This window comes from Pelodiscus sinensis, chromosome 2, assembly GCF_052426305.1.
Source record: "Pelodiscus sinensis isolate ZL-2025 chromosome 2, ASM5242630v1, whole genome shotgun sequence".
Lineage (NCBI taxonomy): Eukaryota > Metazoa > Chordata > Testudines > Trionychidae > Pelodiscus > Pelodiscus sinensis.
The window spans coordinates 31932051-31944331 of NC_143053.1; the positions used below are offsets into that span (position 1 = coordinate 31932051).

At 41.6% G+C, this 12281-nt stretch overlaps 1 protein-coding gene across 1 annotated transcript in view; it reads left to right on the forward strand.

Moving 5' to 3' along the window:
* EIF3E (eukaryotic translation initiation factor 3 subunit E) overlaps positions 1-12281 on the forward strand; it is a 53856-nt gene that overhangs the window by 18623 nt on the left and 22952 nt on the right. Inside the window, exons 6-7 of the mRNA XM_006113017.5 lie at positions 2159-2284; positions 4897-5021. Coding sequence (XP_006113079.1) covers positions 2159-2284; positions 4897-5021 — 251 coding nt within the window. The remainder of the gene's footprint in view (positions 1-2158; positions 2285-4896; positions 5022-12281) is intronic.

A 12281-nucleotide genomic window follows, 5' to 3' on the forward strand; every position in this document is an offset into this window, starting at 1 on the left:
TCACGAGAAAAATTGTATGTGACCCATTACTCAGCAAACCTTTTTCTATAATCTGTTCAATGGGGTGTACTTTTTATGTATTTCAAAGAGCTATTTTTTGTGTGTTAGATTTTAACGAGTAGTTGTCCTAAATTATCTGCCTTTGTGTTTCAAATTTGAGCATGTTGAAAATAAAATTCTATAATTCTTAAAAATTTTCTGAAAGTAGTTTTCATAAAAGTAGTGTATGCTTCTGATACGTTATACCATGATTGGATACTTGTTACTTCTTTTGGTGGGAGAAAATTCATTTAAAGTAATGGTTAGTGAAACAGAAGCTATGAAAGAACCATTGTAACTGTGGTCTGAGATTAGAATTTGACACACTGAATGACCTAGTGTAGTTCCGTGTTGTATAAACCAAACCTGATTGATCCCAGAGCTACCCTTGCTTGAAATAGACTTGATGAACTGCTCTGAGAGAAATAGATTTTATGGAGTTTAGATGTGTTCAGGGATACTGCCTAATTTAGTAGGACATTTTTCTTTTGCCACATGCTTTTATCCAAATGGATTTTCTACTTTTTCAAGGTGATCTCTGCATATTCTCAATTGCGGCCACTGCTTTTTGGGAGCCTTTTCTAAAATCATTGTTGTCTAAAAGCACAAGAAGATCTGTATGGCACCAAGCATTTGGTGCTGAAGTTATTAGTGCCAGTTGTCACCAGCTTTTTTCATTGTTTCTCTAGTTTGCTGTAAGCATATCACTGTGTGTTTGGCATCTTGCTTTTTTGTGTTTCTTTAGGGTTTTTTTAAAAATAAGGAATAGTTTTTAATACAGTGAATATTTTTGCTAGTCCTGAAGTGGTTTTAGAATTTGGTCCCTAAACTCTTTCCCTGGTATGCTTCCCCCCCCCCCCCCCCCCCCAGAGACAAGGCCAAGAGTGGGTTGTTGCTCCTAGAGGCAGGGATGTGGACAGGTTAAGAGGGCCAAAGCTGGGGGTAGGACTGGGAGTCAAGCTGTGGCTCTGGACATGGGGCCAGGAGTGAAGCTGAGTAGCGCTCCCTTTGCCTCCATGGGGGCTAGCCCAGGCCTCAGCTGCAGAATGTTTCCCTGTGTCTCCTCTGGGGATGCAACTACGGTTTGTGGACCTGTGTTTTAGAAGCTTGATGTTTTTACTTCATATGAATGCCCAGGCCCACCAACTTACCCAACTACATCTTACTGCACTGTTACAATACAGGCAGTCCCCGGGTTACGTACAAGATAGGGACTGTAGGTTTGTTCTTAAGTTGAATTTGTACGTAAGTCGGAACTGGCGTCCAGATTCAGCCGCTGCTGAAACTGACCAGCGGCTGACTACAGGAAGCCCGAGGCAGAGTTTCTCTGCCCCGGGCTTCCTGGAATCAGCCGCTGATCAGTTTCAACAGCAGCTGAATCTGGACGCCTGGAACAGAGCAGCTGGGGCGCTACCGGGTAGGCCCCGCAGACCCGCACCTTGGCGCTGCGGGGACCAACCCGGCAGCACCCCAGCTGCTCTACCCAAGGTGTCCCCAAGTCAGCTGCTGCTGAAACGGATCAGCGGCTGATTCCAGGAAGCCCGGGGCAGAGCAACTCTGAGCACTAGCTGTGCGCCCCCCCCCCCCCCAGCAGACCAGGGAGACGCGGGCGGCGGGACCGCACAGACGCGCCGCGGTCCCGCCGCCCGCATCCTCCGCGGCTTTGCTCCGCGTCTCCCTGGCCTTAAGGGAGACCAGGGAGACGCGGAGCAAAGCTGCGGAGGACACGGGCAGCGGGACCACAGCGCTTCTGGGTGGTCCCGCCACCCGCGTCCTCCGGGGCGAGAAAAGCCCCGTCCGTAAGTACGGATCCGACATAAGTCGGATCCGCGTAACTCGGTGACTGCATGTACTGCTTACCAACAAGAGTCTTCAGTGGCATCTGCTGCCATTTCCCTTTTTCTTTTTTTTCCTGTAGCTCTTAAAATGCACAAAGCTGCTGACTGAATTACAAAATAAATATTTTTTTAATTCTCCAATTCTTTTTAATTTAGAAAAAATTAGGTTGAGTGTGTGACATTTATATTTTAAAAATAGTACCAGCAGGTATCTAATACATTTGACCAAGTAAAAGTGTTACATTATTTTGCTTACAGTAACTGTTTACTCTTTTGAACAGGTTCCAGCAACAGATAGAAATGCTTTGAGCTCACTCTGGGGAAAACTGGCATCTGAAATTTTAATGCAGAACTGGGATGCAGCCATGGAAGATCTTACAAGATTGAAAGAGACTATAGATAATAATGTGAGTTAAAGTTTGAGCATATTAATACATAAAGCTGAAGGCTAAGAAAAATATGGAGAAATCTTGTCAGTTAAAAAACAGTCATCTTTTGTAGCCACCTTACGCTTTGCTCTAAGGAGAAGTTATGGCTGCTATCACTCTTTTACAGTCTCTTCTTGTCAAGAAGTATTTGCAAAGGAGCCATGTGCAATCCTCATGTTTGAGACAAGATTACTGAATTCTGGCTTTTTGGGGGGGTAGGACAGTAGAAAAAGAGGAAAAGAGCAAAATAAATAGAGGGTCCTAGATGACCCTTTGGAAAGAGAATGAAGAATCCCAGGCATATGTGGGATTTCAGTACAAAATCTAAGACACAAGAAGGAAATAAATGAATGTAAGACACTGACTTATTGAAATCAGTGCTATAAAATATTGTATTTGACTTACCATATAGCTAAAGATTTGTTGCTCTTGAAAAATTTTCATGCTTCCCTGTCGTCCGATTTGAAAATGTTTCTGAATTTGAAAGAAGCTTCTGTTAAACTAAAATTGTTCAATCCCTATATACAGGCATGTCTGCAATCTCCAGAAGGGTTAAATTGAGGGTGGGATCATCATAAGAATTCATGCTGTGGCATCACAGCACATGGAAATTGTCTTCTGATTGAGTACTGAATAGTATTAGTATTCTCTGTCCCCATAAAGCATACCATTTTAAAAGATGGATTTGACACACACATGTCTGAAAATGATATAAACTGACTCACATTCACAAACTGATAAAATTCAAGAATTTTTTAAATTTTCATTGTCAGTATTAGTCATAACTTTCTTTAGTTTCTTCTGCCTTTTTAAGAAAGGGCGTCCTGAGGTTAGCTTCTGTGAAGCAGTTGTAATCTTCCTGAGTGACCGGCCTTTAAAGTAGTCAATCAGCAGTTCTTCTGTAAGTGCTACTTCTGCAAATGACAAAAATGTACTGTCGTTGTGCAGTCTCATTTTAAGAGATAGGATTGATTGGGCAACTTCAGAGGGGCTTAGATTTTTCCTTAATTCAGAGTTGCATCTGGATGCCACGTAATAGAATAGCTCCCCTCTTCTTGTAGTATAATTTGATTTCTATATCACACAGTTTACACTTTAACACATTCAGTTAAGAAATTATTTAATGGTGTTAACTAAAATTATATGAAAATTGTGAGAGTACAGGAAACATCTCTAACTTATTGGGAGAAACATGGAAAAAATGTAGTGCCTTCTATAATATGTTGGTAATGTGGAGTGGCAGTAAATGAAGTGTGTATATAGATGAAAAATTGACACTACCCGAAGTCTGCTATGTTTCTACAACCATTCCACCACAACATGTACTCTTGAAGCAAGCAGTATTCATTCCTGATTCTTCTGACTACCCTGGTTATGGTGAGGGAAAATCTGGCTGCTGGCATGTTTGTTAGATATTTACTTCTTCAGTGTCTGACAGTTGCACTGATTGTGAAAAAATGACCTGGTTGATTAGAGTGTCCTTTGTGTGATTGAGAGAAACTATTTCAGAGCTGGCTATTTTTAAGTGATTGATCCTCTAAATGGAAATCTTGAAGGTTTCAGTACATTTAAAATTTGTATTTTGTATTGTCTAGTGAAGGACAGCTGATGCCAGGCAGGCTTCTCTTCCGTATCTTCTGATAGCTTTTTTTAAAGCTTCTGAATCTATGTGGGTACAGCAGGTTGTGCCAGGCTTTGGTGGCCAGAGGAAATTTCACAAGGAAGAGTATCAATGCTTATAAAAGTTATACCTCCCAAAACCAGGACTCTGTGGTCCAGTAAGACCACGTATTTTCCTATACCAGAGAGCCCTGGGCCGGGAACCTAGTTGCAGGAGAGTCAACAGCAGTGAGGTTGGGGCTGGCTCCTGGCTGCCCGCCTGGAGTCTACTAGCAGCCCATCTGGGGGGAGACCCTTCCCAACCCGGCAAATTCCCTTGTTCGGGTCCCTATGGTGCTGGACCAGCAAGGTCCAGCCTGTATTGTGATCATGCTTATTTTTTAATGCTAGGGAACAGTGATCTATTGTATATGATCATTACCTTGCAGTTTCCAGTTTGCCAATCTGCTGGCAGTTGCTGAGTGAACTTACTAATGACCATGGTGCTGATGATGGGAACTGAAAACTAAGTTTTTCCAGTTGTTGAATCTACTTCTAGCAGATCTGTTACTTAAGTTTTACACTCTTTATTTTATTACTACAGTAAGGTGGTTCCTGGGGTGGGGAACATCCTGAGGTGGTGATCTAAAAGCAGTTCTAAAAGCAGTATAGAGGTAGGAGAAATTTCCCCACACTGTGTTAGGCTCACTTGTTCTGCACCATCACTTCCTAGAAGAGGATGAGGAACCAAATTCAGAATGACTGAGGGGAGATGGAGGGTTATGGCCAGGGCTCGACAAACAATGTAATCTTCTCGCCCGTGTCGAGTAGATTACACCCCAGAAGAGCCGGCGCAGAGCGCAAAACCGTGCGGCTGGCGAACCCTGGTTATGGCAATTATCATGATGATCCAAGGAGAACTACTTTTGTCCTGTTTTCATTGCATCTTATCTGCACCTATTTAAAATTTTATTTTATTGTCTTGTTTTCAGTCAGTCAGCTCCCCACTCCAGTCTCTTCAGCAGAGAACGTGGCTCATCCACTGGTCCTTGTTTGTGTTCTTCAACCACCCAAAAGGGAGAGACAACATCATTGATCTCTTTCTCTATCAACCACAGTAAGTTGCTTGTAGTGTAAGACAGTAGCCTTTTAATGATGCAGAAAATGGGTATAGGACACAAATATTTAACAATGGCATGTCCAGCCTTTTCAGTCTATGGGCCGAATATATTTCAGAAAGATTCAAGAGGGTGCATAAAACACTTTATTTCTATGGGTTCCATCTGAACTTTTAGAATGCCTAACTTGTTTAAACTGGCGCATATAAAGTGATCAGTGGCAGATTTCTATTAGTGCTATTTAACTAGAAAATAGGAAGCCAAAATGCATGCGTCTCAACATAGTTCCATAAGTGCATCTCTTCTTTGAATTAGAGGAATCACTTCTAGAGAAGGAATGATAGTGAAGCCTCCTATTGAGAGAGCCAGTTGGTCTGTATCAACATCTTTATCTTCACAGTCCTCAATATTTTATCAATTAAACACTGGGCTCTTATGATTGAAACCTTTAGTGGATGCTAAAGGACATAAATGCCCTGGGTTTTTGGAGTCTACCTTTTTCCTGTCTCTGAGGCTGTCAGCCAGGCTATGTCCTTTTGTGTGTGCATATAGAATTATCTGAGTACCAAATAGATTGGGTGTATTTAGGGTAACATTCTTTTGAAGTTCTATGGAATGATGTAGTCCAGAGAACTGTTACATAACTTTATACTCTTTGAAATGAATATAAGCCAGAAGTGGGCTTGAGGGTAGAGGTGCAGGGTCTGGGCAGGAGAGAATGGAGGTTATGGAAGGGGGCAGGGGATTGGGGCACTTAACTGACACAGCTAGCAGGGCGGGGGGTAGGAAGGGTAGGAATATATGGTCAGTTTTCAGAAAGGAAAGAGGAGACTAGTGGTGTCTCCCAAGGGTCTGTCCTGGGATCAATCCTGTTCAATTTATTTATAAATTATCTAGAGAAAGGGGGTAAACAGTAAGGTGGCAAAATTTGCAGATGATCCTAAACTGCTCAAGATAGTTAAGACCAAAGTAGACTGTGAAGAGCTTCAAAAAGAGCTCACCAAACAAAGTGATTGGGCAACAAAATGGCAAATTAAATTTAATGTTGATAAACAGGGCTCAACAATCTATGTAATCTACTCGCCCCGGGCGAGTAGATTACAACCCAGAAGAGCCGAGTTTGGGCGATCTGCACATGCGCAGATCGCCGGACAGTGCGGCTGGCGAGTGGGGCTCGCCACGACTTAGCGAGCCCTGTTGATAAATGTAAAGTAATACACACTGGAAAAAATAATCCTTCCTATACGTACAATATGATGGGGACTAATTTCGCTACAGCTACTCGAGAGAGAGATCTTGGAGTCATTGTGGATAGTTCTCTGAAAACATCCACTCAGTGTGCAGTGGCAATCAGAAAAGCAAAAAAAATGAATGTTAGGAATCATTAAAAAAGGAATAGAGAATAAGACATAATACAGGCAGTCCCCGGGTTACGTACAAGATAGGGACTGTAGTTTTGTTCTTAAGTTGAATCTGTATGTAAGTCGGAACTGGCGTCAGCCACTGCTGAAACTGATCAGTTTCAACCACGGCTGAATCTGGACGCCAGTTCTGACTTACATACAGATTCAACTTAAGAAACCTAGGCATCCCCAAGTCAGCTGCTGCTGAAACTGATCAGCGGCTGATTCCAGGAAGCCCGGGGCAGAGCAACTCTGCCTCGGGCTTTCTGTAGTCAGCCCCTGGTCAGTTTCAGCAGCGGCTGACTTGGGGATGCCTGGGGCAGAGCAGCTGGGGTGCTGCTGGGTTGGTCCAGTAGCGCCGCTCCTCGGCGCTACTGGACCAACCCAGCAGCACCCAAGCTGCTCTGTCCTTGGGGGGGGGGGGGGGGGGCAAAGCAGAGCCAAGCCGCGGAGTGCGTGGTCAGCTGGCCGCGTGCTCCGTGGCTTGGCTCTGCTTTGCCCCCCCCGTCCCCCTGGTCTGCAGACCAGGGGAACGGGGAGGCAAAGCAGAGCAAACCAGAGCCAAGCCGCGGAGCGCGTGGGCAGCGGACAGCCCTGTCCGCTGCCCGCGTGTTCCGCCGCTTTGCTTCCTCTCCCTGGTCTGCTGGAGACCAGGGAGAGGAAGGGCCCCGTTCGTAACTGCAGATCTGACGTAAGTCGGATCCGCGTAACTCGGGGACTGCCTGTATATGGTAATATTTTTCAGTCACTACTGGTAGGAGGAGTTGTATAATAAAGTAATTGTGTATGATGCTTTCAAATAGTTAACATTATTTTCATCTTTGACCTTGTGATTTCCTGTATTTATTGATGTTAGAGTAGTTTTTGTGGGGTTTTTTACTTACAAATATTAAAATAGAAATAGTCACCATAGTACTCGTGTTGGACCAAAATGTTTAAATTAATAATAATGTTGTATAGCCATTAAAAGAGACAAATAATGTAAAGAAATGAGACGAGATAAGGAAATATGTAAGATTCTCACAATTGTGAAGTTTCTAGTTTCACGCACTTATTAATCTAATAGAATGACAAACAAGCATTAAACAACAAGGGATAGTTAATTTAGGAAGAATTCCTAGTCTATGGATAACAGACACCTAATGAGTATCATATTTGCTCTTAAATATTAATGTAGAATGACAGTGCACTTTTTTAATTGGTTACATCATATGTACTGATAACATTGCCTGATTTCACTCTGAATTAAAAAATGGAGATAGCGTCTGCTTTTGAATCTCAAGATGTAAAACAATATCTAGGCTAAGTAAATAAATGCAATTAGAGATGAAACTCTGTCTGAGTGACTTAAATACAGGTGCTAATGAAAGAATGCATTTGTAATATAAGTCTTTTCTGAGTCAGAGCAGTGCAATCAATTTTTTTTACATAGCAATTGGATTTTTAATCCTTTTCCAGTGTAGCAGCATTATAAGAAATGGACTTAGTTTTCTAGAAAATTTTGCATTAACTCTTCTCATATGAAGTTCTTTGGGTTACAGGAGAATTTAAAGCTTTTCAGTTTGTTACATAGTAAAGCTTTTGGGTTTGTTACATAGTAAAAAGTAGTCTTGAATTAATTAATACTTTAAATCTTTAAACCTGATTGAGGACCAATAAAGTATAATTAAAATGCTGCTTAGAAATGACAGCTGCACATCAAAAGCTTTTTTTATAAGAAGTAATTTCTGTCTTTGAGCCTCAAGTTTCTGAACATCTGTTTGCAAGTCATTTTTGTAAACAAAAAATAACAAGACACTCTCAAATTGTCACACTGAAGGCATTAAACTCATTATGCTTGTTCTCCTGACTTTGGGTGGGTGTCTTACACATGAGTGCTTGATGAGAATGGTATCGTTTTCAAAGCTCTAAATATTTAGGTGTTTTGATCTTATTTATATAATTTTATTGATTGAACGGTGACCTGCAAAAATTAAAACAAGAAATTGCTGTGCCTTTGCTAATATTTACTCACTTTCCCTAATAGCAAAGGCACACCAGAACATCATTTAAAAAAATCTTATTTTAAAGAATCTGTTCACAGGCTTAGATGCTATGGTTGGCCAGCCTTCCTTTCTAATATGATGCATTCATCCTCACACCAGTCTGTTGACAGTGCTTTCTTAAAAACTCATATGCTTTATTACAAATAGCATCTAAAATTACTATAACTGAAAGACTAGATAATAGTTTACATTATTTTCCAATTTTACTTTATTTGGTAGAGCTTTGAGCTTAGTTACTTCCATGCTTTTCTCTGGATGTTCAGATCTAAGTTGTTTTAAAATGTGTTAAAGTTTATTAATTTAGTTATATAGAAGTTTTACTTGTTTGATTTCCAACAATGGATATACCTCTTGACTGAATGGGGTGGGGGGAGACGAGGGATAGCTCAGTGGTTTGAGCATTGGCCTGCTAAATCCAGGATTGAGAGTTCAATCCTTGTGGAGGCCATTTAGGAAGATGGGGCAAAAATTTGTCAGGGATGGTACTTGATCCTGCTGTGAAGGCAGGGGACTAGACTCAATGACCTTTCAACGTCCCTTCCAGTTCTAGGAGATAGGCAATCTCCATTAATTTAATTTTATGTGTATATTGTCCTGGTGGGAATTACAGGTCAAACCTCCCAAATCTGGGACTCTTTTGTCTGGCAACATCCATGATCTGGCAGGGCCACAGATGTTGCTGGATCAAAGATCCCAGGAGGCCGGAGTGGGAGCAAGCTGGAGAAAGCAGGGCTGGGGAGCCCTGGCAGGACCAGAAATGGTTGGGCCAGATGGTAGCTGGGGAACATCTGACATCAACAGGACCAAGTGGATTGGGAGCCCCAGCCAGGAATCCACGCTGACAGCGGGGCAGGGGTGGCTGTGTGGCACTGGCCAAAGAACCCTCTTGACTCAGGAATCGCCCATTGGCTGCAAGGCTGGCAGTGGTCTGGTGGCCCTGGAACGGAACCCCAGGAACTCTTGTGGCAGCCAGGCAGTCTGGAACCCGGGGAACTCTGGTGACAGCGAGTAGCATCAGAGTGGGAGCCCTAGCCTTTGGAGCCTGGGAGTGGGGCAGCCAGCAGAGGAGAATTGACCTCCCCTGGTCAGCAAACTCCGTGGTTGAGGGTGCTGGATCAGGAAGGTCTAACCTGCAATTAATATGTTAGTTTAGTTGGGGAAATACTTTTTTTTTTGAGAGAGAGAAAACTGGGTGGATGTTCATATTTTCATAAATATTAAAGTATATTTAAAAGTCTTTTTGAGGCTAAAAATTAAGAACAAAGAAAAATATCAGGAGTCTTGGGTTATTGAATTTCAGAAATTTCTGGAAGGTGTACAGTTGATTTAATAAAGAGATTTTGTGTTATACTATATAACTCTCACCCTATTTTTCATTTTTGAAAAGTGCTGATTTTTCTTCAGCTTGTTTCTTAGGCCCAGTCTACACTAGAAAATTAGCTCAGTACAACTAGGTTGCTCAGGGCCCTGAGCTGTGTAGTTAGGCTGACCTAAGTGCCTATGGAGACATTGCTAAGTTGACAGAAGACTCCCTCCATCAGTTATTTCTGCTTGGGGTTGTGAATTAGTTATGCTGTCAGGAGAATATTTCTTGTTAGTACAGTTGATATGTGTCTTGAAGTACTACAGCTGTGCTACTATAGCATTTTAAGCATGGGCAGGCCCTTATTCTGACCATTGTAAATGTTAGCTTCAGGGTGTAGCCGTGTTAGTCAGTACAGGATAAACTTAAAAAACAAAAACTGGTCTGATAGCTCTTTATAGACTAACAAAACATGTAGATAGTATCATGAGCTTTCGTGGTCACAGTCCACCTCTCCGATCAACTGAAGACGTGGGCTGTACCCACGAAAGCTCATGATACCATCTATATCAGTGTTTCTTAAACTTTTTGAGACCATGGAACATCAAACAATAATATTTTTTTTTTATTCGGAACACTTAGGCTCCATCTAGACTGCAAGCCTCTTTCGAAAGAGGCTTTTCCGAAAGATACTTTCGAAAAAACATCTTTCGAAAAAGGATCCAGACTACAACCAGTACTTTCGAAAAAGCAAGCCGCTTTTTCGAAAGAGAATACCCAAGCAGTCTGGATGCTCTCTTTCGAAAAAGCACAGTTTGCATTACATAGTGCCTTTTTTCGAAAGAGCACTTTCGAAAAAAGGCATTCTTCCTCATAAAACAAGGTTTTCCATCGTCAAAAAAACTGCCGTGTTCTTTCGATTTACTTTTGAAAGAATACGGCAGCAGTCTAGATGCAGGGGAAGTTTTTTTTTTCGAAAAGGCTACTTTTTTCGAAAAAACCCTGTAGTCTAGACACACCCCCGGGATTACCAGATGGTTTCTTAAAAAGCAGCAGCAGCACTGGGGAAAATTTGTTAAGGGTACAGAAAGTGCGGGGAGGGGGGAGTAACCAGGGCGACCTCAGGAGGTCAGGCCGAAATGCAGTCACAGCCCCATTCATTGCTGCGTGTCCCAAGCAGGCTTCTGTCAGCCACCAAGAAAAGCGGAAAAACTTCCTTAATTAGAAAATACCCTAGGAACACCTATGACAATTTTCTTCAAAAAAAAAAAATTGTTGTCACAAAAGAAAAACCCCAAAGAAGTAACACAAACAAAGAAGAGGTCGCAGCACACCTGCGAGTTGTTCACGGAACACCAGTGTTCCATGGGACATAACCACTGATCTATGTTTTGTTAGTCTAGTGCTACCAGACCAGTTTTAGTTTACACTGTAAATGTGAAAGCTACTGGTGAATGGGTGTTAAATTCATACTCTGGTGTGTGGTGAGTGTTTGTTTTACTTACTTTGTTCAATTTTAGGGAAGCTAGTCGAATGGGCTGATATAACGAACTGTTTTTAGTATGTATATGCTGTCAAGAGGTGAAACATAGGAAGGTAGCTCAGATATGTGTTCATCCCTAAAAATGCTCAACATGCCTTCAGCTTCAAAATAAAATGTATAATTGAATGAAATGTTGACATGGCAGAGCAGAACATTGGGATTAGTCCTGCAAGTGAGACATTTTTTGATACACTTGTTTAAAAAAAAGTTGTCATTATGATTTGGTCTTCCAGGTTTCGTGCAGCTCTTAAAAGCCACTTGATTTAAGTCTGAATTTTTCAACCCCAGAGAATCAGAGAAGTGGTAACTCATTGCCTTCATTGTAGCACAAAATTAACAAATTACTTAAATTGCTTAACTACTCTGCTCTGGATATATTTATGTTGAAAGATTTAAGCTCGACCTCTAGTTACTAATAAAGAAATACAGGAAAAGTTAAAGGCAGAACTAAAAATCACTATTAATAGTGATGCAAAATGACCCAATAATGTCTATAAATATTTGTGCAGGGAAAAAACTGTGTTTCTAATATAGTGTCTTCTGCTCTAGATATGAAAACAGGGACTCAAAATTTTTGTGTCCAGGTTGCTGCATTCCAAGAGTTGAAAGAAAAATATTTCTGTTAAGTTTTTGTACCCATTCTCTTGGAATTTGATAATTTCTGCCATTTGATCAGACAAATAAAATGAAAATGTTACTGGGTCAGTCACCCGTAACTTTGAATTGGTAGTAAAAACTAGCGATCTTAAGATATACTTAAGATATACTTAAGATACACTGTAAGTACTTGTTCCACGAGGAGTAACGGTATTTTGAATTAGAAAGCCTAATTCGAACTACCTACTCCATACCACGTGTAGCCGCGGGCACGGCGTCCGCACTAACGGGGATTTAAAAATGGCGGCGCCCGGCAAGATGCAAATGAAGTCCGGGATATTTAAATCCCGGGCTTCATTTGCAACTTC